The following is a 26,106-nucleotide window of genomic DNA, read 5'->3' on the forward strand; positions in this document are numbered from 1 at the left end:
GCAACGGGATCGCAACCCTCGGTGTTGCTCCCGCGCCTCGCTCAGCCAGTGAGCGGGAACCGGTCTGTATGTGGGATCTGAACCCTCTGGCGGGAGCGCTGCCGCGCTTCCCAAGCGGCGCACTATCCAGTGCGCCACCGGGCCGGCCCCGTTATCTTCGTTTTTAATTAAGTACAATTCATAAACTTATGTCATAATACAATTTTAGTATTTTCTTAAATTAAACGTTTTTAGGATGCCAGCCACAATTCATGGGTTAGACAGTAAATCTCTCTTATAGAGGAGTTAACAGAATTATTTTGTTTTTTTAAATAACATGTTAGAGCCATAATAAGAAAAAGAATCTTCTATACTAAGAATAAAACATTACAAATGTCAACATAAGATAAAAGCCCTTGAGTGAGTCAGTAGCCACGGACTACACAATGCAGGAGCAACTTGGTTACTTGTAGACAATGCTTGCTTATCACCAGGCAGGTGAAGCACTGTGTGTATTTGCTTTAGGTGCTTTTCAGAGACTTCCTAGTATCGGTACTAACGGTCATGGTTTTTTTTTTTTTTTTTTCTTCTTTTTTTCCTTAATTAGAATATTCAGACATCTACAGAAGTAGAGTGATAGAATAAACCTTCCTGTGTCATCATGAACTTAACCAATGCCCATCCTCACCCTTCTTCTTTTTTTCCTTAATTAGAATATTCAGACATCTACATAAGTAGAGTGATAGAATAAACCTTCCTGTGTCATCATGAACTTAACCAATGCCCATCCTCACACTGGGCAGCTCTTACTTCATCTTTCCTCCCCCTGCACACAGAATTGTTTACAGTTTTATGTATGCATGTGTGTGTACTTCATATGCTGGAGTTATAGTTCAGTGTGTATCTCTAACCGACACCATTCCATTTTCATGCCTGACACAATTAGCAATAATTCCTTAATACCTGCAGACTTTGTTTCTTGAAGCTAGAAAATTAGATACAACTATAAGTAGCTATAAATTTTAAGCAACAAATTTCTGGTATTTTCCTTTTGGGGTATTTTCATACTAACTTTTTTGTTTGTCAACATTCCATGAAACATAATTCGAAAAATACTGAAAGGTTGTAGAAAAATCAGAAGTCTGAAATTTCTTTTTCTGGCTGGGCTAATAATTTTTGTTATTTTTTATTGTTTATGAAAACAAGGAAAAATAACACACAGCAGGTTTTTGCTGCTGTCCGAAGCCTTTAGGTTTCAGCATATGGATTGTGGTGGGTATCAGGCAGCTCTGTTGTCCTCAGGATCAGCTTTGAGTGGCAGGACCATGTGACTGCTATGCAAGGGTCTATTTCTGGTGTCGGGGTATTGGCTTCTGCTCAGAAACCGATGCAAGCTAGTGTGAGATGTCTTTGTGGAGCTCAGAAAACGACAGGCACTGTGGTATGAGTTTCTGATCTTTTGAACATGGGCTGTTGCTTCAGCAAAGAATTAAGTAATGACAATGACAGTGAAAAAACTGGCCTCTTACGAAAATCCGTGGAGGAGGAGGAGCTGGAAAGCAAGATAAGTAAAAGTTTATCTTCATTCTTTGTTACCCTTGGAGGTGAGGAGCCTCATAGTGTTGAACGTGGTGGTGGCCAAGCAGCTGCTGGCGTGGATACATGGACTAGAGTTTTTGCGAGGTCTGGGCACAGACAGGGCCGTAGAACAAAGCAGTCATTGAACTCCGTTTCTTCTTCAGCATATAAGTTCTTAACTAGGTATGAACATTTAGATGAGAGGGACAAGAAACCAGATAGTATTTTCACTGAGCAGAATTCCGAGAGCCTCCATAACCTGCGGTTTGTGGACAGTGACCATCCATGGGGCTATTCTGAAGGTGACGCGCTTCTCTCACCCGTGCCCATGTGCTCTGACCAGGGCCTGCAGGAAGAAGCTTTTGTGAGTGACCATCTGTGCTGTTCCACTTTTAAAAACTTCTTAATAGAAAAAGAAATGGTGGTAGATGTTCAAATCAGAACTTTTAATGAGAAGAGCTCGTTAGAGATGTCTCATAGGGAGTTGAAAGATAAAAACCCTGTTTGGGCTGATCACAAACAATGGAAGCATTCAAGAGCAAGTGAGTTTTACAGTATCTGTACTGTAGATCCCGACTGTCTGACCGTTGACAAGGAGCCATGCCCTTGCCTGTGTGGAGTGGCCGCAGGAGGAGAGCAGGACTCAGCTGTCATCTCTGAGGGGGTTTGCATAGTACAGAGTGGGCCTCTAGATAGCAGGGAAGAACATTCAGTCTTGCAGGCCATTCAAGGGGCAGGAGAGGAAAAGCCACAGCAGGAGGAACTATCACCCCAGGATGTGCTGGGTCCACATGACACGAAGGAAGTATGTAGTGAGAAAACCAGACCTAGTTCTGAGCTTTTGGTGAATGTTGGTCCCCCTCATAAAGCAAACGTTGACGCCATGCACACTGAGTCTTTAAAGGCAAAGGCTTACACCATGTTCTGTAAAGATTACACAGAAAGTAGTACTCCATGTCATATTGGCTTACTCCCTGAATTAAGTATTAACGTAGACAGCGATTCACTAACATGCATGTGTGCAATCCCCAAAGAAAGAGGGAGCCATAGGTCAGGAGTAAGAGGTCAGATAGAGGATTCACCTGTTAATTTACTTCATGACACTTCATACATTGAAGGGAATGATGAACCTGAGGCTCTAATAGCAACTGTCGACCAGAGTTTACACTCTAAAAAGGAAGGGGGAAATAACTCTATCAAACTACTAAAAGACAATGATTATTTCCATGTCAGTGTTAACAGATCAGATAGCATCCTTTGCGTTGGTCTAGATAGACTTAAATTAAGTCCCAAGAGCTTTATGGCTTCAGTGCCCTTTGGGAATGAGAGTCTCCCAGCCCATGTCGATTTCAGAGAAGCAACCCTGTGCGGAGTTGACTCTGGCCCTGACCCTGAGCGTGTCCCTGGGCTGGCACAGGTGAAAGAACAGTGTGTAGGGGGCCTTAGCCCGGAAGCCAGAAGCTCCCAGCTGGAAAACAGAGGAGATCCATCTTTGCCATCTGAAAATCATTTCTCTCATGATGAGGAGGACAAGATTAGCACTTTAGAAGCTGAGGGTCACGATAAGAGGTCTTTTGGGTTGAAATCTTGGTGTCAGACAGGTCAGTGTGCAGGTGGCAGGACAGACAAGGCTCAGATGCAGACGTGTGGTTTAGTTTGTGTGGAGTGTGAAGCAGACACAGACAGGACTGTCCAGGGACTTCCACAAGGAGTGCCCCCATGTGGCGGGTCTCATGATCACTCCAGCATGTCCTCTGCATTTGTTTTCACTTGTCCTGATGAAGAAGAAAGGGAAACAGGCCTAACAGATAAAACAGAAGGTGAAATATGTGTGAAGAGTTCAGTCAGCATGTTACATGGCCAACTGAGGGGCCCTCACAGATTAGAAAATGCTGAAAAAGAATCACTAAAAGCTAATAACAGAGAGACATGCAGAGATGACATGGAAAATGTCAAGTCAGATTCTAAAGGAATCTTTGACTGGAAAACAAGTATACTAAAATTCAAGGCAGTGCCCCATCAGGATGCACCAACTTATGTTAATTCCAGTATAACGAAAAACCTTGATGTTGAGACTAATCGAATAGAAAAGAATTATGAAACCCATAAAATGAATGACTACAAGTGTAAAGATCTTGCAGTTGTACCACCTTTAAGCCAGAGTTCAGGTTCAGTTATGCAGAAGCCAGAAGCAGTAGAGAAGAACTCTGTTAATGGCAGTGAAAGCCCAGAACTGAAGCAAATTTCTGAACCAACTGAAGTTTCTGGTTCCTTTGGTGATAACACACCAGGGTTGAGTAAACCAACAACACGTAAAGAAGAGGAAGAGAGACTTTGTTTGGAGAAAGACAGTGTTGATCCTAGCATTGCTAACTGCTCAGGCCCCTGTGGGCCAAGCAGGCACGCATACCATGTCAAAGGAAGAAATGCCAAGCACACGGTCAGAGAGTCTACTTTAGATGGTGAAATGAATTTTGTGGGACATTCAACAGAGATTTTTGAAAAAACAGAGTTATGTGACACTTCTGACAGATATTACTTTTGGGTTGGTGCTGATCCCCCCAACCATGTGGACAGATATCCAGCCACGCCCGATGGTTCATCCCAGGCAGTTCCTGCCATCTCAGCTGGCGGCAGAGAGATCGCAGTGCCAAGTAGTGACTGTGCTTTATTACTCACAGGAGACACATTAAATATGTCTGAACTCCTCTCACAAGTGGGTTGGCAGAGTTTTCCAAAGGAATTCCACTCCCATTTTTTGAATGAATTTTATTACCCTGTGGGAGGGTTAGCAGGTCAGATATTTTCTGAAAAACTGGCAAATAGTTGTGGATATCAGATGGGCTATCTCTGGACTAATACTGTCATAAAAGATGCTGTCGAAGATGAGCAAATCTTTAATGAGGATCTGCATAGTAAGCCTTGGGACTTAGAAATTGCTTCATTGTTGCTGGAAAAGACCCCTTATCAGCTGCCAGTGTCAGAGGATGCTGCTATTTGGCTGTGGCAAAGTAGAGGGGGACAGTTAGTAAGTATGTTTTATCAGTGTTTGTTATTGTGCTCTGATGTGCTAGTCTGCACATTTTGATTCCTTTTAACTTAAAATTAATGAGGATTTTTTCTAAGGCCATGAATTACTATAACATCGATTTAACCATTTCTGATTTGGAGAATACAAATTCCCTTTTTGGTGTATTTAAGGCAAAGAGGAAGAGTAGATCCTTGTTAACTCTAGAGCATGCCCTGTGGACCATGCCATGAGCTGTGTTCAGCCGCTGTCTGTTTGCAGGTGTTGCCGGCCACACTATCTCCTTGCGGCAGTGCAGTTAGAGCCCTTGGAGGGGATCCTGTCATATGGGCAGTGTAGCTTGTGCCCATTGAATGTGAAGGCCACACTTAATAGGATACAGACGTTTAAATCTGTGCTTTCTGCTACTTTTGTATTGCATGTGTCTAAGGCAGGTAAAATTTGCTGCTTTTAACTGGCTCTGAAATCTTGATTCTGTCTTCTTTCAGTCGGAGTGACCATGGAGCTCTTTCTCAGATTCCTGGGAGAGGCTGATCCCTCTGGTGTGGAAGAAGCTTCATAGTTGATTCTGTGGGCAAATGCTTTCAGCATCTTTCTAGAAATTCTGTAATATATGCAAATATTCATCAGGAATTTGTTCACGCTCATAAGACAGACATGGATGGAAGCAGTGAGACTGAAGGACATGCCTGGAATAGCAGAATCTCATTCGTTCGACCAGTAGTTCATTATTGCTGATTTTTGTGTCATTAAGCAAGAACTCCCGATAGTATTAAGGAGGCTCAAGGTTAATACCTATTATATAGGATTAAACGAGTAGAAATCCCATTCTATATTTTAAGAAATTATCCATTAATTTCCTCTCTTTTTTTTTCATGCCCCCTGTTGGAAAATTTTACCAGTTACCTTCAAATTTATCAGTTTTGTCCTTAAATTGTTGTAGGCAAAATTCTGTAACATTAGGCCTTTAAAATAATATTCATATGATCTTTTGCATAGGTGGGTATAATTAGCAGTTGGCTTCTAATGTCATTGTTTGATACATCCATACAGAGTGCAAACAATCTCTGTTGCTGTCTTTATCCACATGACTTTAAGTGAGATACATGCTTACTGTTTTAGGTTAGCTTTTCAATTATTGGATGTGCCCAAACAATATTCTAATTTGAGGCATTGCCACATTTAATGATGGCCTGTTCAAAACTCTAGTACTGTTACAGACATCTTTTTTGTTGCTTTGTGTTGCTTCGCCCCCCACAGATTTGTCACCCCACTTCCCTTGGGTGACAGAGATGCAAAGGATTACTCAAAGCCCCTCTCTACTGAGCAGTGAGAAGCCCCGAAGTGGTTAACGTTCCTGGGACCCTCCAGCAAGAGGGATCCCTTCCTTGGGAAAATTAACCCTGAATTGGGGTCCTCTTCCTGCATTTATTTTCCAGACCAGGAAGTTACAGGAAGAAAACAAAGGTGGGGTTATAGTTTAACAATATAGGCTGGTAACTTTCAGTGAAACAAGCCAGATGACATTCCAGTAAGGCAATTAACAAAAGCTCAATCCTAGCAAACATTCCTTCTTACAGCAGTCTCTCAGTATCTTTACATAACAATCAGTAACTAGTCTGTCTTTGAGCCAGCAACTCTGCTGTGCCACAATTCTTATCTTGCAACAGAGACTAACTAGCCTGGGGAAAATTTCCTGTCCTTGCAAGGTCAATATTTGAAACAGCAAGGCTTTGGAAAATCAGGCCCTGTGAAGTACATATGCTTTATAGTATATTCTACACAGTTCTCCCCACTGTTTTTGGCACAAAGAAGAAAGTACCAACTAGATTTAAATCAGAGAAACAAAGCATAACCAGGAGCCCTCCAGTGTGCTCCTATATGGAACAGCAGGAGAGGGTTCAGAAAATCAGAGAAAGGTAAAGAGAATTTTAGTGGCTTCCAGACTTCCAGTCACTGCATAGTGTGAGAATGAATCCCCACCAATCTCATGAATCCCCTGTTAGGTGGAACCTGCTCTCAAGCAAGGTCTTCACAGTGTAGGACTGGCCTTCTCACCTCTACTAGTTACACGTCATGGCAAGCCGTTGCTGGCCAGAGAGAGCATGCTTCTCACAGACTGAGAGGAATTTTAGCTGTAGTTGACCGGTAGCCACTTTAAAGAGGAAGAAAAGGGAAAGAAAAAGGGAGAGTAAAAGAGAGTAAAGCATTGTCTTATCAGAATTTGGGCTGGGGACTCCAGGAGAGACTTACCAGCAGCAGAGACATGGGACCAAAATAGTCCCAGTGGCCACTTTATCCTCTTGCAGCTAGGGTCTTCACTGGTGTCTGAGGTTTGCCAGTTTTTGCTGGTGCAAATATTAGAGCAGCATGTGTGCTGCATGGGAAAAATCCTAGGGCCATTTCTGGCACCCAGAGTCCCCTTACCTCCTGGTTTGTACCGAATTTAGGCTTTTGGGTCATAGAAATTAACAGTGCACCGAGCAGTAAAGCAAGCAACACTTTATTAAAAGAGGAGATAGAGGGCCGGCCCGGTGGCACACTCGGTAGAGTGCGGCGCTTGGGAGTGCGGCGGCGCTCCCGCTGAGGGTTCGGATCCCATATAGAGACCGGTCCGCTCACTGGTTGAGCGCAGTGCAGGCGCGACACCGAGGGTTGCGATCCCGTTGCCGGTCGCGGTGCGGGGGTGACACTGAGGGTTGCAATCCCGTTACTGGTCACGAAAAAAGACAAAAAGGAAAAAAAAAAAAGAGGAGATAGACTTATGCATAAGGGGGGTAGCTACAGGAAAGTTAGCACCCTGAGGAGAGCTGTTCAGGGTCTTATTATAGGAAAAGGAGTAAAGGGGTGCAGGCCAGCATCACTGGAGGTGGTGCATTTCATTCTTATTGTTTGCGTCATGGGTGCGTACTCAGTTAAGTCTTTGGCCCTTGAGCCTGCTCAGTAGGTCCAGGATGGTGGTGTTTGTTATTGTCACCCCAGGATGGTCATTGTAGCAGTCGCCTTCAAGCTTTGTGCACATGTGGAAATTCCTAAAGGGGTCTTAAGGTTAATCTGTAACTTAATTTTTACAATTACAGTAAACAAGCCTTGGGGAGGAGTTTAACTCAGTGAATATCTGTTCCCCTCTTATCTCAGTTTATTTTATCAGGGTGGGCATGGGGTAATCATGTGCCCTGAGGGTCTGACTGAGGAGTGGAGAAGTAACAACCTGTCCACTGCAGGGAAAAGAGTCAGTTTTGTTCATAGGCCTAGCCTTACTCTGTTTCAGAGGTGGGCAAGGCCAGAGCAGTGGGGTGTTCTGGCCTTGGGAAGAACCACACAAGGGTGTTCTGGCATTGCGAAGAACCTCATCTGTTGTTCTGAAGGAGCCAGGTGGCCACTGGAGGGTTCTGAGTAGAGAACTGTTGTGGTCTGATTTACCGAGCACCCTTATCGCATTAGTCACTGATGAGCTAATGATTCAATGAGCATGTAATACAGCATGTGCCAGGCACCATGCTAGTGCTTGAGGCATGCTGTGTCAACAGCCCTATGAGATGGGAACTACGAAGCTCGTTTTCCAGGTCAGGCGTTCATAGGTTAAGTACTAGCTCCACATTACACAGCTGTCCAAGGCAGAGTTGGACTCAGGCTCAAGCGATTTGAGAGCCCATGTCCACAACACTGAACTAGCAGAATCAGGAAGACCTACAAATTGTACTTCAGTAGAACTGGGAATTTGTGTTTTGAAAAACTCCAAAGGTGACACTGAAGCTCTTTCAGGAATGGGAACAACTAGTTCTGTTGAACTTACTTAGAGGATGCTTTAGCTTTCTCTGGTTCTACGGTAGCTCTGACAGGCCTATTAACCTTTTTTCTTAGGAGCTTTTTCCTGTACTTATTTTGCTTATGTGAGTGTTTGAAGCTTTATAATTAAAATTTTATTTTTATTTATTTATTTATTTAAAAGATGACCGGTAAGGGGATCTTAACCCTTGACTTGGTGTTGTCAGCACTGTGCTGTCCCAAGTGAGAGCTAACCAGCCATCCCTATATAGGGATCTGAACCTGTGGCCTTGGTGTTATCAGCACCACACTCTCCCAAGTGAGCCACGGACTGGCCCCTAAAATTTTATTAATCTACATTGTATTCACATTTGTAAATCTGGGAACTGTGATTTGAATCAGTTACGTAGTCTAGGAAATCCCCAGTTCCTGATGAGTTGTGCAGTTTTTATAAGGCACTGAAATCTCGTGAAGGCAGGAGCAATGTCTGTGGTTTCGCAGCTTCTGAGCTGTGTGCTCAGGAGGAATGTAACCTGAGGGGGAACTGAATAGAGTTGTGACTGCATTTCTCCCCAAAGGTGTTGCGTACAAGTTGGACTCAGCCTTTTTAGCTCAAAATCTCTTAACAAAGGTGAATTTTAACTCTGCATTAGTAAGTAAAATGGATTTGATTGAAATTTGGATACAAATATATATGTTACAATTTTTCCTAGGTACCAACAACTAAGGTTTCAGCGCTAAATCCTAATGCAAAAGTATGGGGGACTCACATGTTACGTTTAGAAGCAAGTGATGCTGCTGATGGTGTGAGTGCCGCTTGGGAGGAGGCGCCCTGCCATGCTGCATCCTGTAGCCCGCAGGGTGAGTCGTGAGCCTGGCCTCGGTGAGGGACGGATCTGCTCCAAAGCCTTTGCCTGTGTTTCCGTGCTAATCTGTCTGTAAGAAGTCGCTGCCTCACATTTGTGTCCTAGTTAGTGAGGGTGCTTAAGAGCCTGGAGATGTTTCATGAGCCAGTTAAAGAATTCAAGGAACTGCAAATGTGAGCTTTATTTTGTTTTGCTTTAAGAGAAATTTATTCTTATAACCCTGCCTTTTGGGGTAAAATTCCTAACTATAGGATCAGATGCCAATGGAGATGGTGACAAAAGTCATGAAAATGCAGCATTACCAGATTTACAGGAGTCAGACCAGACAGACATGAACACTTTGGACCTGGATCCCTCGGAATACGAATCGCTGCCTGAAAATAGCGAAACGGGTAAGGCTATTTTATGGATTTGTTTTTATATACAGCATGAGCTTTTTTGTTCTTTTTTAATTTAGCTCATTAAATCTGTCCCTAGACAACATGCCTGTCGTTGCCTCCTTTTAATTGTACTTTTTTTCTTTTTTTCCTTTTTTCCTTTTTGTCTTTTTTTCGTGACCAGTAATGGGATCACAACCCTCAGTGTCGCGCCTGTACCGCGACCGGCAATGGGATCGCAACCCTCAGCGGGAGCGCTGCCGCACTCTACCGAGTGCGCCACCGGGCCAGCCCTTTTTAGTTGTACTTTAAACTTACTCTTATGTAGATGCAGAGATGAGAGGCCATGGTTGGGGAGGCATCGTGGTGAATGTAAGGCTGAGTAGCTCCTGAAAGACAACCACATTTAACTAGGAGCAGCAGAGGGTGGTTTGTAGGGCAAACATTAGTAGAAGTGCAGAGATGGAGTGTTACTATTGGAATTGCAAATAAGACAGTTTGAACAGAATGAGGGGTTGTGAACATCACATATTTGAGGTATTCCTAGCTGTTCTTCAAGTTTTATTTTCTGTAGTTTAGGGAGAATTAGGGCTGTATTCAGTACATTCTACAAGCAGAGCTGATTTGCTGGCTTCCGTTCCTCATTGACAAGTCATGTATGCTTCTGTAAAACCATCAAACAGTCAAGAAAACAAACGTGGCCATCTCCAGGAGCAGCTTCCTGTGACTTCTCCCTTCCCCAGGCAACCCCCATCTGTTTTCTGTCCGTGTAGATTAGTTTGCATTTTCTAGAATTACATATAAATGAAATTTGGTGGTGTGTGCTCTTTTGTGTGACTTTTTTTGCTTACTAATTTTGACATTATTTGTGTTGTAACATGCATTAATAGGTAGTTCCTTTTTGTTGCTGAGTAGTATTCCACGATATGGATATACCACAGTTTGTTTTTCCCACTTACCTGTTGGTGAATATTTGGATGTTTTCCAATTTTTGGCTTTACAAATAAAGCTACTTTGAACATTTGTAAGCAAGACTTTGTATGGATGTATGTTTTCATTTTCCTTGGTTAGATACTTTGGAATGGAGTAGATGGATCATCTGGTAAGCATATGTTTATCTTTTTAAGAAATGGTAAAGCTGTTTTCCAAAGTAATAATAACATTTTGTATTCCCACCAGCAGTTCCAGCTGCTCCACATCAGCACTTGCTATGGTCAGTCTTTTTAATTTTAGCCACTCTAAAAGGTAGATAGTTGAATCTTATTGTGGTTTTAATTTGTATTTCCCCCCTAACGACTAATGGTGGCAAGCATCTTTTTTTTTTAAGACTATTTCTTCAGAGCAGTTTTAGGTTCACAGCAAAATTGAACAGAAAGCATTCCCATACATCCCCCACCCATACCCTTCCCCAAAATCAATATCCCCCACCAAAGTAGTACATTAGTTAGAATTGATGCACCTACATTGGCATGTCATTATCACCGAAGTCCACAGTTTACATTAGAGTCCCTCTTGGTGCGGTGCTGGACATTCTGTGGGTTTGGACAGATGTATGATGACATGTATCCACCATTACAGTATCATACAGAATAGTTTCACTGCCTTAAAAATCTTCTGTGTTCTGCCTATTTGTTCCTCCCTCTCCACCAATCCGTGGCAACTACCGATCTTTTTACTATCTCCATAGTTTTGCCTTTTCCAGAATAAAATATAATTGGAACCATACAGTATGTAGCCTTTTCAAATGGGCTTCTTTCACTTAGCAATATGTGTTTAAGGTTCCTCCATGTTTTTCCATGGCTTGGTAGCTCATTTCTTTTTAGTGCTGAATCATATGCCATTGTCTGGATGTACCACAGTTTGTTTATCCATTCACCTGCAAGAGACTTGCTTTCAAGTTTTGGCAGTTCTGAATAAAGCTGTGATAAACATTTGTGTGCAGGTTTTTGTGTAGACGTAACATTTCTACTCCTTTGGGTAAATACCAAGGAGCACGATTGCTGGATTGTACAGTAGAAGTATGTTTGAAAGTTCTGTAAGAAACTGCCAAACTGTTTTCCAAAGTGTACCAGTTTTTGCCTACCATCTTTTGATGCTCTGTGAGGCACATACATGTTAGGGATTGTTATGCCATCTTGGGGAGTTGATTCCTTTATCATTATGCAGTGCTGCTCTAGTTTCCCTTGCTTTGAAGTCTGTGTCTGAAATAAATGTAGCTACTCCTGCTTTCTTTTGATTAGTGTTAGAATGGTGTATCTTTATCCATTTATTTTGTTCCCAGTCTTTTTTATGTTGGTAAACTACACGTTTTCATCTAAGAATGTTGTAAGTGTAGGTCTTACATTTAGATCTTTGATTCATTAGAGTTAATTTTTGTATATGGTATTTGGTAAGGGTCCAACTCTGTTCTTTGCATGTGGATATTCAGTTCTCCCAACACCTTTTGAAAACACTGTCCTTTCTTCATTGAGTGGTCTTGGTGCTCTTGGCAAAAAACATTTGGCTATATACATGAGGATTTGTATGTCTTGTCTCTATGCTTGTACCACACTATTTTTATTATTGTAGCTTTGTAGTAAGTTTTGAAATCAGGAAGTGTTCTTTTTCAAGATTGCCTTAGCTATTCAGGGTTTGTTGAGATTTCATACAAATTTTAGATGGGTTTTTCTATTTGTGCAAAAAATGTCATTGGGATTTTGACAGGGTTTGCATTGAATTTGTAGATTGCTTTGATTAGTATTGACATCTTAACAGTATTAAGCCTTCCAATCTGTGAACATGGGATGTTTTCTTTTATTTGTGTCATCTTTAATTTCTTTCAGTAATATTTTGTAGTTTTCATTGTACACCTACATTTAAGTCTTTCACCTCCTTGGGTAAGTTAATTCCTAAGTATTTTATTCTATTTGATCCATCCATTTGCTTTTAAACTACCCGTGTCTTTATGTTTAGAGTGGGCTTCTTGTAGACAATATATAGGTGAGTCTTGTTTTTTCATTCACTCTGACAATCTCTGTCTTTAATTGGTGTGTTTAGGCCTTTGACATTCAAAATGGTTATTGATATAATTGGATTAATATCTACTGTATTTATTAGTTTTCTATTTGTTGCCCTTGTTCTTTGTTTCTATTTTTGTCTTTCATAATTTTTCTGCCTTTTGCAGTTTTAATCAAGCATTTTATATGATTCTATTTTCTTTTCTTTCTTGGAATATCAGTTATATCAGCTATACTTTTTTTTTTTTTTTTTTTTTTTTTTTTTTTTTTTTTACTTTTTTTAGTGGTTGACCAAGAGTTTGCAATACACATTTACAGCTAACCCAAGTCTACTTTTAAAAAACACTATATCAATTCATGGATAGTGTGAGTACCTTACAATAACAAAATAATCCAAATTCCTTCATCCCATTCCTACTGTTATTGAAGTCATTCATTTTACTTATATATAAGTGTACAGATGCACAAAAGATATATTCATAATCAAATACTTGGCTGCTCTTATTTTGAATAAATTTATCTGTTAGGCCTATTAATAATAAGAAAAATGAACGTTTTTATTTTACCTTGACTTACTTTTTCTTTGCTCTTTTGCTCTTTATGCAGGACGAGTTTCTGACCTCTGTTATCTTCTTTCTCTGAAGAACTTCTTTAACATTTCTTACAAGGCAAGAGTACTGGCAGCAAATTTTCTCAATTTTTGTTTGTCTGGACAGTCATCATCTTCACTTTTTAAGGACAGATTCTCAGTAAAGAAATTCCAGGCTGGTGGGTTTTTCTCTCAGCACCCTGCACATTTCACGCCACCCTCTTCCTGCTTGCTTGGTTTGTGAGAAGTCAGATGTAATTCTTACTTTTGTTCCTCTATAGGTAAGGTATTTTTCCCTCTGGCTTCTGTTAGGATTTTTTCTTTATCTTTGATGTTCTATAGCTTTAAAATGATATGCCTCGGTGTAGGGGTTTTTTTGGCATTTATCCTCCTTGGTCTCTGAACTTGAATATGTGGTTGGTGTCTGACATTAATTTGGGGGAATTCTCAGTTTGTATTGTTTCACACATTTCTTATTTTCCTTTCTCTCTTTCTTCTCCTAGTGTTCTTGTGTGTATGTTAATACCTTTTGTCCTTGGATATTCTGTTCTTTTTTTCAGTCTTTGTTCTCTTTGCTTTTCAGTGCTGGAGGTTTCCACTGGTAAATTCTCAGGCTGAGATTCTGTCCTCAGCTGTGCCCCATCTACTAAAAAGCCTGTTAGAGGCATCCTTCATTTTTGCCACAGTAATTTCAGTCTCCAGCATTTCTTTTTGTTTTTTCCTTAGAATTTCCATCTCTCTGCTTACATTGTCTATCTGTTCTTACATGTTGTCTACTTTATCCATTAGAACACTTAGCGTATTAATCATAATCGTTTTAAATTCCCAATATGATAATTCGCACATCTCTGCCACGTCTGGTTCTGATGTTTGCTTTGTCTCTTAAAACTATGTTTTTGCCTTTTGGTATCCTTTCTGATTTTTTCTTGATAGCCAGATATGATGTGCTGGGTCAAACTGCTGTAAACAGGGCTTTGGTAAGATGGGGTGGTGTGAGGTGTGTGGGGAGGGGCAGCATCCTGTATTCCTGTGAACATCCCAAGTGGGACAGAGTTGCTAGAGCTGGCTGGAGCTGGGCATATTTCCTTTCCTGCAGGTGGGTTTGGCTCTGATAAAACCCCAGCAGGTTAGGCTCTGGTAAAATAGTTTCTCCTGAGAGCAGATCTTCTAAAGAAGAGAATGCTCTGGAATATTCTTAAGTGGTTCCTTTTTCCCTCCCCCTACCAAAAGCTCTAGGGGATTTTTCTCCAGTTTTCACTGAGAACCTGGTTGAACTCCTGGAAGTATAAAACTCATGAAAGTGTGGAACACCTGCCTCATGACTAGGTCCTCTTATAGTTTTTAACTCTCAGACTTCTTGTTCACCCTGGGCCTCCAGCAATTCATCAGTTACAGTTGTGATTCTCTACTCACCTGTATTTCCAACTTTGGGGGGCACTTGTTAGCCTTGTGACCTCACTGCGCTTAGGGAACTAAGTGTTGATTTTTCAGTTTTTCAGCTTTTTTACTTGTTAGGACAGAGTGGTGACTCCCGAGCTCATGACTCCAAGCTCATGTGCAGAACCTGAAGTTCAAGCATCTTTTCATAAGCAGATGTATTCTTTGGTGTTGTGGCCATTTGCCCATTTTTTCTTAATTTTTTTTGTTTGTTTCTGTTTGCTTGCCCATTTTTTTACTGGGTTGTTTTATTATTGTTTTGACAGTTCTTTATGTGTTTTGGATGCAAGTCCTTATCAGATAACATGATTTAAAAATACATTCTCCCAGTCTATAGCTTGTCTTTTTGTTTCCTAACAATATCTCTTGAAAAGCAGAAATTTAAAATTCTTTGTATAGTCTAATGTATCTATTTTTTTTCTTTTATGGATCTTCCCTTTCGTGTTGTAACTAAGATCTTTGCTTAATTAAAGATCATAAAGGTTTTCTCCTATGAGCTTTGTTGTTTTAGGTTTTACATGTTTAGGTGTATGGTCCATTTTAAGTTAGTTTTTGTATAGAGTGTGGGATAAGGGTCAGGGTTCTTATTTTTTGCACATGGATTTGCAACTGTCCCAGCTCCTCTTGCTGAAAAGACAGTCTCTTCTCTACCACACCTTTGTCTTCTGTTCATCCATCTGTTGGTCTGTTTTGACTGAAGTACTGTACCGTTTTGATTACTGTAAGGGATTCTTGAAATCGGGTAGTGGTAGCCTTTCAGTTTTGTTCTTCAGAGTTATTTTGGCTGTTCTAGTTCTGTTGCATTTTAGTACAAATCAAAATGAAGTTTTCAGTGTCTGCAAAATGCCAAGATTTTCGCTGGGATCAGGTGGAGAAAATTGACAACAATACTTGTGACCAAGGTGTATTTCTCATTTGTTCCAGCCTTTTAAAATTTGTCTCAGCAAATTTTTTTTGGTGGTCAGTTTACTGGTCTTTCACATTTATTGTCAGATTTATAAGTACTTCATATTTTTTAGTGTTGTTAAGTCATTTTAAAAAATTCTATTTGCAAATGATTATTACTAGTATATCAAATATAATTAATTTTTGTGTCGATCTCATACCCTGAAAACTTCTTAAGCTCAAGTTTTAGGAACTTTTCTGTAGATTCTATTGCATTTTCTACATAGATCATCAGATTATCTCCAAATAAAGACAGTTTTACTTCCTGTCCAATCTGGATACCTTTTATTTCTTTATCTTGCCTGATTGCACTAGATAGGTCCTCTGATAGAAAGGAAAACAGAAGTGGAGAGAGTGAATGTCTGACTTTTTCCTGATCTTAAGGAAAGTACTCAGTCTTTCACCATTAAGTATAATATTAGGGGTAATTTTGTGTCAGTTACCTTTTTGTCTTATTTTTTACTGACCGGTAACGGGATCGCAACCCTCGGTGTCGCGCCCGTACCGGGGACCGGCAACGGGATCGCAACCCTCGGTGTTGCGCCCGCACCGTGCTCAGCCAGTGAGCAGGAACCGGTCTCCACATGGGATCTGAACCCTCGGCGGGAGCGCCGCCACACTTCCAAGCAGCGCACTCTCCAGTGTGCCACCCGGCCGGCCCTGTGTCAGTTACCTTTATCTCACAGTTGAGATGCTCTTCTTTTCCTAGTTTGCTGAAAGATTTTATGAGGAAAGGAGGTTGGAATTTGTCATCTATGGGGATGATCATACATTTGTCCTTAGTGTAAGACAAATTATATCAATTAATTTTCAAATGTTAAATCAACCTTACATTTCTGGGGTAAACCTTTGTAGATCACATAATATGCTTTTGATATACTGTTGGATTAGATTTGCCAGCATTTTGCTTAGGATTATTATAGTTATGCTTATGAGGGATATTGGTCTCTAGTTTTTTCTTGATACATCTATTCAGTTTTTAAGAGCTTACATATTATTTCCTCCTCATATGAGGAAATGAAGCAAACCACATGGGGCTAGAGTCTGCTTTGTGAGAAAGTTTTCAACTTCAGGGTTGAAGGAGACGCGGATTAAGGAGGCACGCGAGACCCTGGCTGACAGTTCACCAGAGAAGTTCCGCTTTATTTGAGGGTGAAGCATACATTTATAGAGAGCTGAGTTCTGGGAGAGGGTGGTCAGTACATGGGGCGGTGGCTGATTGGACGGGGCTGGGCGGGACGTGAGCCTTGACCCGTGACTGGCTAATGTTTTGCGCCGGCGGGCTAATTCACTGTGGAGAAGAACCCGGAAGGGCGCCATATTGTTAGGGTGTGCCCAGCTCGGGTGCTTACAGAGTCCCTACAAGGTTGTTGTTGTTTTTTTTTTTTTTTTTTTTTTAAAAGTTTAGAGCTATTTAGATTATCTATTTCTTCTTGAGGGCACTTTGGTTATATATATCTTACAAAGATTTGGTCCATCTTATGTAAGTCGTAGAATTTATCACACAGAGTCGTTTATATTAATAATACTCTATTACTATTCTTTTAATATATGTAGAATCTATAGTCATGCTACATGTTATAGTACTATGTAATCATATGTTACTTATTCCTGTTATTGGTCATTGTGTCTTTCCTTTTTTCCCCCTGATCAGTCTGAGTAGAGGTTTGTCAGTTTTATTGATCTTCTCAAAGAATCAATGTTTCATGTCATTGATTTTTCTCAGTTGTTTTACTCTCATCTATTTCATTGGTTTTCCCCTGATCTTTATAATATACTTTCTTCTGGTTTCTTTGGATTTAATCTATCCTTTTTCGAGTTTCTTAACTTGGAAGCACAGTTCACTGGTGTGAGGCCTTTTTTATTTTCTAATACAGTCATTTAGTTTTATTAATTTTCCTATAAGTACTGCTTTAGCAGAATCTTGCAAATTCTGATTTGTTTTCATTTTCATTCAGTTCAAAGTACTTTCTAATTTCTCTCTTTTTTTTCTTTGATCCATAGGTAATTTAGAAGTATAGAATTTAGTTTTCAAATATTTGAGGATTTTTCAGAGATCTTTTTCTTTTTCTTTCTTTTTTTTGGTTTCTAATGTAATTTCATTGTGGTCAAAGAGTATACTTGCCTGACTTAAATTTTTTAGAATTTATTAAGACTTGTTTTATGGGCTATCTTGTTAATGTTTCATTTGCACTAGAGAAGAATGTGGTGTTCTGTTGTTACTGGGAGTGTTCTATAAATGTTAATGAGGTCACAGTGGGTGATGGTATTGTTCAAGTCCATTGTAGTCTTTCTAATTTCCACCTGTTTGTTCTGTCAGTTATGGGAAGCAGGGTTCTGTTACATTCTGCATTTGTCTCTCCTTTAAGTTCTGTTGGCTTTAGCTTCATGTGTTTTGAAGCTTTCCTGTCAGGATGGTTGTGGCCTCTTGATCAACTGACACCTCTCTTATTAAGAAATGACCATCTTTATTCCTGGTCATGTTCTTTGCTCTGAATTTACTTTGCCTACTATTAATATAGTCACTCCAGCTTTCTTTTGACTAGCTTTTGCGTGGTGTATCTTCTTCCATCTTTTTGAATCTAACTGTGTCTTTATATTTAATAAGGTGCCTTTCTTATAGATAACATAACATTTAGGTCTTGTTTTTTTTTTTTTTTTCCATCTTGAATCAAATCTTGTGATCTTGTGATGTCTGTCTTCTAATTCAGGTGTCTAGAATGTTAACATTTAGTGTGGTAATTGCTGTGGTTAGGTTTGAGTCTGTCGTATTGCTGTTGTTTTAGAACAGTTTTAGACTTACAAAAAAATTGAAAAGATTGAATACACAGAGTTCCCATATACCCCACATTCAGTTTTCTCTATTATGAACATCTTACATTAATGTGCTGCATTTGCCACAATGACTGGTGCAGAGGGATACATTTTATTTAATGTCCTTTTTCTCTTCCAGGATCCTATCTAGGATGCCACGTTACATTTAGTCTTTATGTCTCCTTAGACTCCTCTTGGCTGTGACAGTTTCTTAGACTCTCCTTGTTTTACAGAATTTTGCTGGTTTTGAGGAGTACCGGTCAGGTATTTTGTAGGATGTTCTTGTATTGTCTAACGTTATTCTCATTGTGATACTAGTGTTGTGGGCTTGGGAGGCAGACCACAGAGGTGAAGCACATCGCATCACATCATATCAGAGAACCCTAACAATATGACTTGTCACGTGTTGACTGTGGTCATGCAGCTGAGGTAATGTTTGTCAGGTTTCTTCAGTATAAAGTTAACTCTTTTTTTTTCCTCTTCCTGCTGTGGTTCAAATATCTCCTCCAAAACTCATGTTGAAACTTAATTGCTGTTTTAAAAGTAGTAAGAGGCAGGACCTTTAAGAGGTGATTAGGTCATGAAGGCTCTGTCCTCATGAATGAATGAATGCCACCATCATGGGAGTGAGTTAGTTACCACACAACTGGGCTTGCTATCAGGGTGAGTTCGGCCCAGTTTCCTCTCTCTGTCTTGCTTGTACTCACTGTCCTTTTATGTTATTGATGTGGGAAGACCTCACCAGATGTGTCCCCTTGATCTTGGACCTTCTAGCCTCCATAGCCATAAGCCAAATAAACTTCTATTGTTGATCATTTATCCAGGCTGTGGTATTCTGTCACAACAGCAGAAAATGGACTGAAACGCCCCCGTTCCATGTTAGGCTGTTTGGAGGAAATCACTGTGCACAGCCCACACTTACAGACAGACTTATGGTCCACTCCATGAGGGCAGAAACCGTATAAATTATTTGAAATTATTATGCGTGAAAGTTGTCTATCTTTTTTTTTTGTCCTTTTTGAGACTGGCCGCACCACGCTCAGCCAGTGAGCGCAGTGAGCGCACCGGTCATCCCTATATAGGATCCAAACCCGCGGCGGGAGCGCTGCTGTGCTCCCAACGCCGCACTCTCCTGAGTGCGCCACAGGCTCGGCCCATCTATCATGTATTTATTTAACCATTTATTTACATCTATGTGAACTCACAAATGTGTATTTTATACTCTGGATTATTATCCAATACTACCTTGCTTTGTTGCTCAAATGGGTCCAGCTTTGGCCTCTGAGAGTTCTTTCAGTTGCTCTATATGACGTGCCCCTGTCAGTGGAGGGATCTCTGTACTTGTTTGGTTTTGTTTTGCTTTTTTCTCCCTGTTGTAGTTCTAGAATCAGTCATTTCTCCAAAGAGCCCTGGTTCTTTTCTTGGGGAATGGTATTAGAAACAAGATCTGGGTACTTTTTATGTTTTGTTTTCTTTTTGTCGTATCTGTTCTTTGTTCCCCTTTTCCTCTTTTTCTGCTTTCCTTTGGATTAGTCTTCTTTTGCCCTGTTTTGTTGTTTCTGTGTTTATGCTCTACTTTGTTTGGTTAACACAGTCCACCTTCCCACAGTTGCACGCACTTCACAGGGGGTGTAAGGATGGTGGAGAGTTTACTTTTGTGTTTCTCATCCTGGCCTGGAGGCTTTTGTCATCATGAATTTCAGTTGCATATGTTATCAACTACAGAATATATTGTTTTTATTTTTGTTTCAAAGTCAGTTATCTTTTAAAGAGATTTAAATTATAATAATGCAAAGACTGACATATTTATCCATGTAGTTACCATTTCCAGTGCTTTTTATTCTCGTGTGCAGATTTTCTCTTTGTCAGTGGTTTTGAGCATTTTGTAAGAGGTCTCCTGTTAACACTTCTGTTAAGCTACTTGAAATTGTCCCACAGCTTCCTGAACCTCTTTCCATTTTTTTGATTCTTGTTTCTCTGTTTAATTTTGGAAAGTTTCTGTTGCCGTGTCTTCAAGTTTACTAGCCTTCTGTAATTCTAATCTGTTGTTAATTTCCTCAAGTACTTTTAATATCACATGTTGTAGTTTTTATGCCTAGGAGTTCTGTTTGGGTCTTTGTATTTTTTATGCCTTTACTTTTGAACATATGGAATACAGTTATGATAACTGGTTTAAAGTCTTATCAGTTAGTTTTAACATCTGTGTCAGCCCTGGATCGGTTTCTATTAATTGATTTTTTTTTTTTTTTTCATTGTAATGGGTCATATTTTCTTGCTTCTTTGCTTGAGTGGTAATTTTTGGTTGGATTGAATTTTACTTTGTTGGGTGCTTAATATTTTTGTATTTCTATAGATTTGATTTTTGTTCCAGGTTGCAACTAAGTTACATGGCAACAGTTTGATCCTTCCATGTCATGTTTTTCAAATTTGTTAGGCATGAGTGGAACAGTGTTCAGACTAGGGCCAGTTATTTCCCCCACTGCGGCAGTGCTCCGTGAGTCCTTTGGATTTTGGTTTGCTGTGGGGGCAGCACTATTTCCAGCCCTGCATGTGATTGGTGTACAGTGTTACTTCTGATCCTTTCAGGTGGCTCTGTCCTTGTCCTTGGGTGCTTTCATAACACCTGTGCTTTGCTCAGAACTCGTCTGACTACTTGATGGGGGTGATCTCTGGTGCTTCTGCCCCTTGCTCTCATCTTTGTCTCTGCATTTGGCGACCTACTGGGTCTTCCCAGCTTCCCTCTTTCCCGGGCACAGCCTTGAGGAGGTTTTATAAGGGAAAGTATACTGGTCCCTGCTCCCCCATCTTGCCCGAGGCAGACAATCTGAGGCTTGTTGGGTGCTTCCTTACCCTGTCTTCCAGGAAGCTGCCTCTGACCTATAACATCCTCAACATTCTCATCTTAAGTGACACCGTCCTTGGCAGCCCCTTGTGTCCAGAAGAGCCCTTCAGAGCAGTGTCTGGGTGCCCTGTTCCCTCCTTCCCTGTCCCTCTTGAATGCAGGCTAGGCAGATGGTTGTTCCACTGAGACCCCAAAACTGCATTTGTCAAGCTCTGCAGTGACTCGAGTGAGGCCAGATCTACGCATTAACCCTCACCTCTCACTTACCTGGTCCTCCTGTGTCATTTTACAGTTGACAACCCCTTCATCTGTTCTCTGGCATCACACTCTCTTGACGTCTTTCCCTGACGGTTGATGACCCCTGGCTCTGTCTTGGGCCTCTCCTGCTGTGTCCTTGGCTTCAGTGAAGGCTGGTGCGTCTTTATGAGACACTCTTCCTAACTAGTGCCCTGCTTCTATAGGTGCCTTCACAGTCCATCTGCACCATGGAACCAGACAGATCTTTCCAAAATGGTCAGCCCCACATTAGTTTCTGTCATAGTTGGGTTAAAATTCTAGCATCCTAATTGATCTGATTCACACATGCCCATGTCTGTGTTCCCTCACTTCTCTCAGCTGAGCGAGCCTCCTGCTGTCTATCAACTCTGGTCCCTCATCTCGGGGCCCCTGCTACACCCTCATTAGTACACAGTTTCTATCCCTCCTCTCACCGCTGCTGTCAGGTCAGAGGGTGCCTCCTGTGCAGAACAGTACATGCCACCTGCTCAGGTTTGCTCTCCATCTGACATCGTGTGGTGTGGCGACTTGTCTGTTGATAGATATCTGCTCCTGCCTCTGTAAGCAGAGGCCTTGCCTTGCTCAGGCTGATCACAATGCCTGCAGCAGGGCCTGGTGTGCAGGGAATTCTTAGTAAGTAGCCATTGGATGTGGGGGTAGAGTGCACGCTTGGGTGGTTAGTAGGAGAACCTTGTGCATGGAGGACCAGCCTCAGGTCGTGTTTTGCATGTTCAGTCACATCAAGTCCTGTGATTTCATTTGTTTTGTTTTTTGGTGGTTTTAGCAGCTTGTTTTCTTTTTGCCGGTGGGGGTGGATTTTGTTAACACTCATTACATAATACTGGCACAAACTTTCTGTCCTTCTCTTTTGTTCTGAACGCCTTTTCATGGTCTTTGACTTTTAAAACACAAGTGTCTCTTGTATTAGTGTGGCACATGTGCTGTGCTAATTTATATGGGTACATGCAGAAAAACTCTTAGTTCCTAACATTTCAATGCCTTTCTCCTCAACATTACTAAAATACCTGTTCTCTTAAGTATCCAGAGTGCTGTGGGGTCCGGGGTCTAGCCTAAACTCCAGTTCACTCTCCACAGGCCTGGCCCATGGCCCAGTGCTACTTGTGCCCACTGGCCATGTGTCACCCACCATGCCTCTGGCATCCTCCTTCTCAGAGGTAGAATCAGCTCCTGTTTGCTCTTGAGAGCTGGTTTATTTAGTGTCTCCTGGTAAGAACTCTGTGACAGCTCAGTACTTGCCCATCACCTTGACCACTTGGGAATGTAAGGGCACCTCTAAGACTCTGGTGTGGAAACTGTCCAGTCCTTACAGCCTCTGCCAGCCTTGGCTTTTGCCTGTAGTTGTCTTTTCCTTGTTTTAATTCTTTCCTTTATATTTAGTGTCTGTGTTCTTGTAGATTACCTGGAAATCCTTTTTGAAGTAAGGCAAGGCATATTAAGTAAGCTGATATTTATTTTGTGATAAAAGGCCCCACTAAACTTTGCCAATAAAACTTACTCAAATTATTATTCTAAATTTGCGTTAACTTTTGTTTGAGGGAAAGGGAGGGGATTTTTTTTTTTTTGCATGATTTAATTTTTATTTATTATTATTATTATTTATTATTATTATTATTATTATTATTATTATTATTATTTTGGCGGCTGGCTATGCATGATTTACTGTTTTTAGTACATAAAATAATAGCATTTTTCTTATTATTGATACCCTTATGTAGGTGTGTTAATATGTTTATTGAAAACAGAAGAATTCCTGTACTGAAATATCTGCTTGTTAAGTTTTAAGCCATTTTTCCTGAGTTGATCGTTGCTTTTATGTAGGAGGCAATGTATCTCAACCAGAAAGCCAGGAGGACCCCCGTGAAGTACTTAAGAAAACATTGGAATTCTGCTTATCTCGGTAAGGCTGGTGGTGATTTTTCTAGTAACTAACGTCTGGTGGTATGTGTTGGTTACCCTATGCAAATGTGACATTTTACATAGGAGTGTATATCTGTTACTATCTGTCTATGTATGTGTATATCTATTAATAGGAAATCTAGAATACTAAGTAATAATAGCCTTCCAGCATGTTGGAAAACTGAGCATAATCTTCAGGTCAGTGTCCCCAAAGTTGTGTCCACAAAATTCATCATTATCTGGATTGCTGTTTGAAATTCAGATTCCTAGGCCCACCCCTTGCCCACAGAATCAGAGTCTCTGAGGGTGGGGCCTTAGAATCTTCAGTCTCACTAAAGTTTGAGAACAAATGTCCTACATTGTTTCTGAGAATATGCCAAACACTGCTGTAGCAAATGGTTTTATTAACAGTCATGCACCATCTAACGATGTTTCAGGCAATGACAGACTGCAAGTACGATGGTGGTCCCATCAGATTTTAATGGCTACGCCACATAACCTGGGTGTGCAGTAGGCTGTACCATTGAGGTTTGTGTGCAGACGCACAATGGTGATCACCTATCAGCACATTTCTCAGAACTAACCTTGTGGTTAAGCAATGCATGACTGTATATAGCACTCCTATTTCTTGTTGGTTTCTTTTTTTTCCTGAATAATACCTTTTCTTTTGAAAAATATAGTGGAACCTGTAACATTCAAATGGCAGAACTGGACATACAGGAAGATGAGATTGGGTTAAATGTAATTTTTTTTATTATGAAGATAATCGATTGGCCGCGTGTAAACTTTTCTGTCCATAATGATTTTTCAGGTGTTTTCTCTGGAGTCCTGAGGATCTGACAGAGGTGTCGGGCTGCACGAGGGGGAGTTGTGAGGGGCTCTGTTTGTGCCAAGCCTTCTTCCCACTTCCGTGTAGCCACAAATTAGGAACACGGAGTGTATTGCGTAATGGCATAGTTTAAAAACAGAAGATACCATGGCAGACATTGAAAAACCCTAGCTCTGCGCCACTCACAAACCCTTATCTAACCCTGCTATGGCCAGAGTCACGCACAACTGGGAGGCAGCTCGCATGATGCGGCAGAATGGCTTCCCCCCATGCCAGCAGATGCAGCAGATGCTGCAATCATCACTGGCCTCAGTGGGGCATGCTGTGACGAAAGATCCTGTGAAACCCATTACTGCATGTGGTTTTGAGATGTTTTTGGAGGCCTTGTGTACTACATTATACATGGTCTTTTTCCTGAGAATTGACAGGAAACCCTTACCTTTGGCCCAAATACCAAGAAATAGCTCACCCTGGCCTAAACTCCTGATTTGTGGCTTACCTTTGGACCCTGTGGGTAAAAGTCACTGATCCTGTTTCCTTCTTTTTAATTCTGGCTGGTAGGAAGCCAGAGCCAGATTCACAGGTTCTCTGGCAAATGTTCCAGACTTACAGCCTGCATTCTGGATACTGACCTTATATCCTGGCTGTTCCATATTTTTCTTTCTTTTTTGTTCATTCAGCCAGATTTCCTCACTTTAAAAAATTATGTCTTTTTAATAAACTACTCAAACACTTTTTAGAGCAAAAATGAGCTGTAAATAACTGCATCTTAAAAATAATTTCCAGCTCATTAATTCTCATTGTATAAAAGTGCAGCATATTTTTACTTTTGCGCTCTCTGCCTCTCCAAGCGTCTTTTTTTTTTTTTTTTTTTATGTACGTGAGGCCAGAGGGATAGCAAATAACAGATGGGGCTTGAGCTGTGACCTCATTCCAAAGCAGTACCATACCACATTCGTCCCTGTCGTGAAAGGAGCACTGCTGTAGATGACACCTCCTTTTAAAGAAATGCTGATTAAAAGAGATTTTTGTTTCCAACAGGGAGAATCTTGCTAGTGACATGTATCTTATATCACAGATGGACAGTGATCAGTATGTGCCAATTACGACGGTAGCGAACCTTGACCATGTCAAGAAACTCAGTACTGATGTTGGTTTGATTGTGGAAGTTCTGCGATGTAAGTACATGACCATCACAAATGTACAGTCCTTGGCTCTGCCATATTTGTCTTATCAGTGTGAACTGTTGAGTCTGTAACCATCAAATGTTAAGGTGTTTGATGGCAGGTGGGGTCTTCCCTGGCCTTTCGTTTCTTTTCTGACCAGTCCCCGTAATTCTGATACAGTGCTTGGCAGCCTCCGGGGTGCTGATTGAGTCCAGAATGAAACTTCAAACAGATTGTGGGTTATTTGAAGTAGAAGAGGAATCTTTTCATGTAGATTTTAAAGACAGCTATTACATTCATAAACAAATTAAACTGCAGTATTTATGGTTAAAGCAAAATGCGTCTTAATTAGCATTTTCAAATTTCAACTTACTGCTTAAGTTTTGATGAAATATTATTGCACTTTTCCTTACAAGGATATTGTGAATAAGGTTGTTTCTTAGAGGTCTGGCAACATCAAGCAAATATTTAAACATGACATGAAAGACCCACAGGAGTTTCAGGAAACATGGATATTAAAGTGTTACCTGTTAAGTATCACAATTGTAGTTTGTATCCTGGTTTGTTTTGAAGATTGAGGCTTCTGCAACCTTTCCTCCTTATTTATTTAAGACAAGAAAACAGCTTTGCTACGGTATAATTGACATGAAGTACACATGTCTAAAGTGCACAGTTGTTAAGTTTGAGGTACAAGTGCAG

The 26,106-nt window shown here is 40.8% G+C and overlaps 1 protein-coding gene across 2 annotated transcripts in view; it reads left to right on the forward strand.

The window, feature by feature from the left end:
• The window catches only part of LARP4B (La ribonucleoprotein domain family, member 4B), a 70,530-nt gene that overhangs the window by 16,002 nt on the left and 28,422 nt on the right, over positions 1 to 26,106 (forward strand). The window contains exons 3-6 of one of the 2 annotated variants that reach the window (XM_008586107.1): positions 9,067 to 9,214; positions 9,471 to 9,611; positions 23,335 to 23,413; positions 25,283 to 25,419. In XM_008586107.1, coding sequence (XP_008584329.1) covers positions 9,067 to 9,214; positions 9,471 to 9,611; positions 23,335 to 23,413; positions 25,283 to 25,419 — 505 coding nt within the window. Of the gene's footprint in view, positions 1 to 9,066; positions 9,237 to 9,470; positions 9,612 to 23,334; positions 23,414 to 25,282; positions 25,420 to 26,106 lie in introns of those variants that run through there. The other variant, XM_008586106.1, reaches the window with a different exon arrangement.

Source organism: Galeopterus variegatus, unplaced genomic scaffold (genome assembly GCF_000696425.1).
Source record: "Galeopterus variegatus unplaced genomic scaffold, G_variegatus-3.0.2 Scaffold3831, whole genome shotgun sequence".
NCBI lineage: Eukaryota > Metazoa > Chordata > Mammalia > Dermoptera > Cynocephalidae > Galeopterus > Galeopterus variegatus.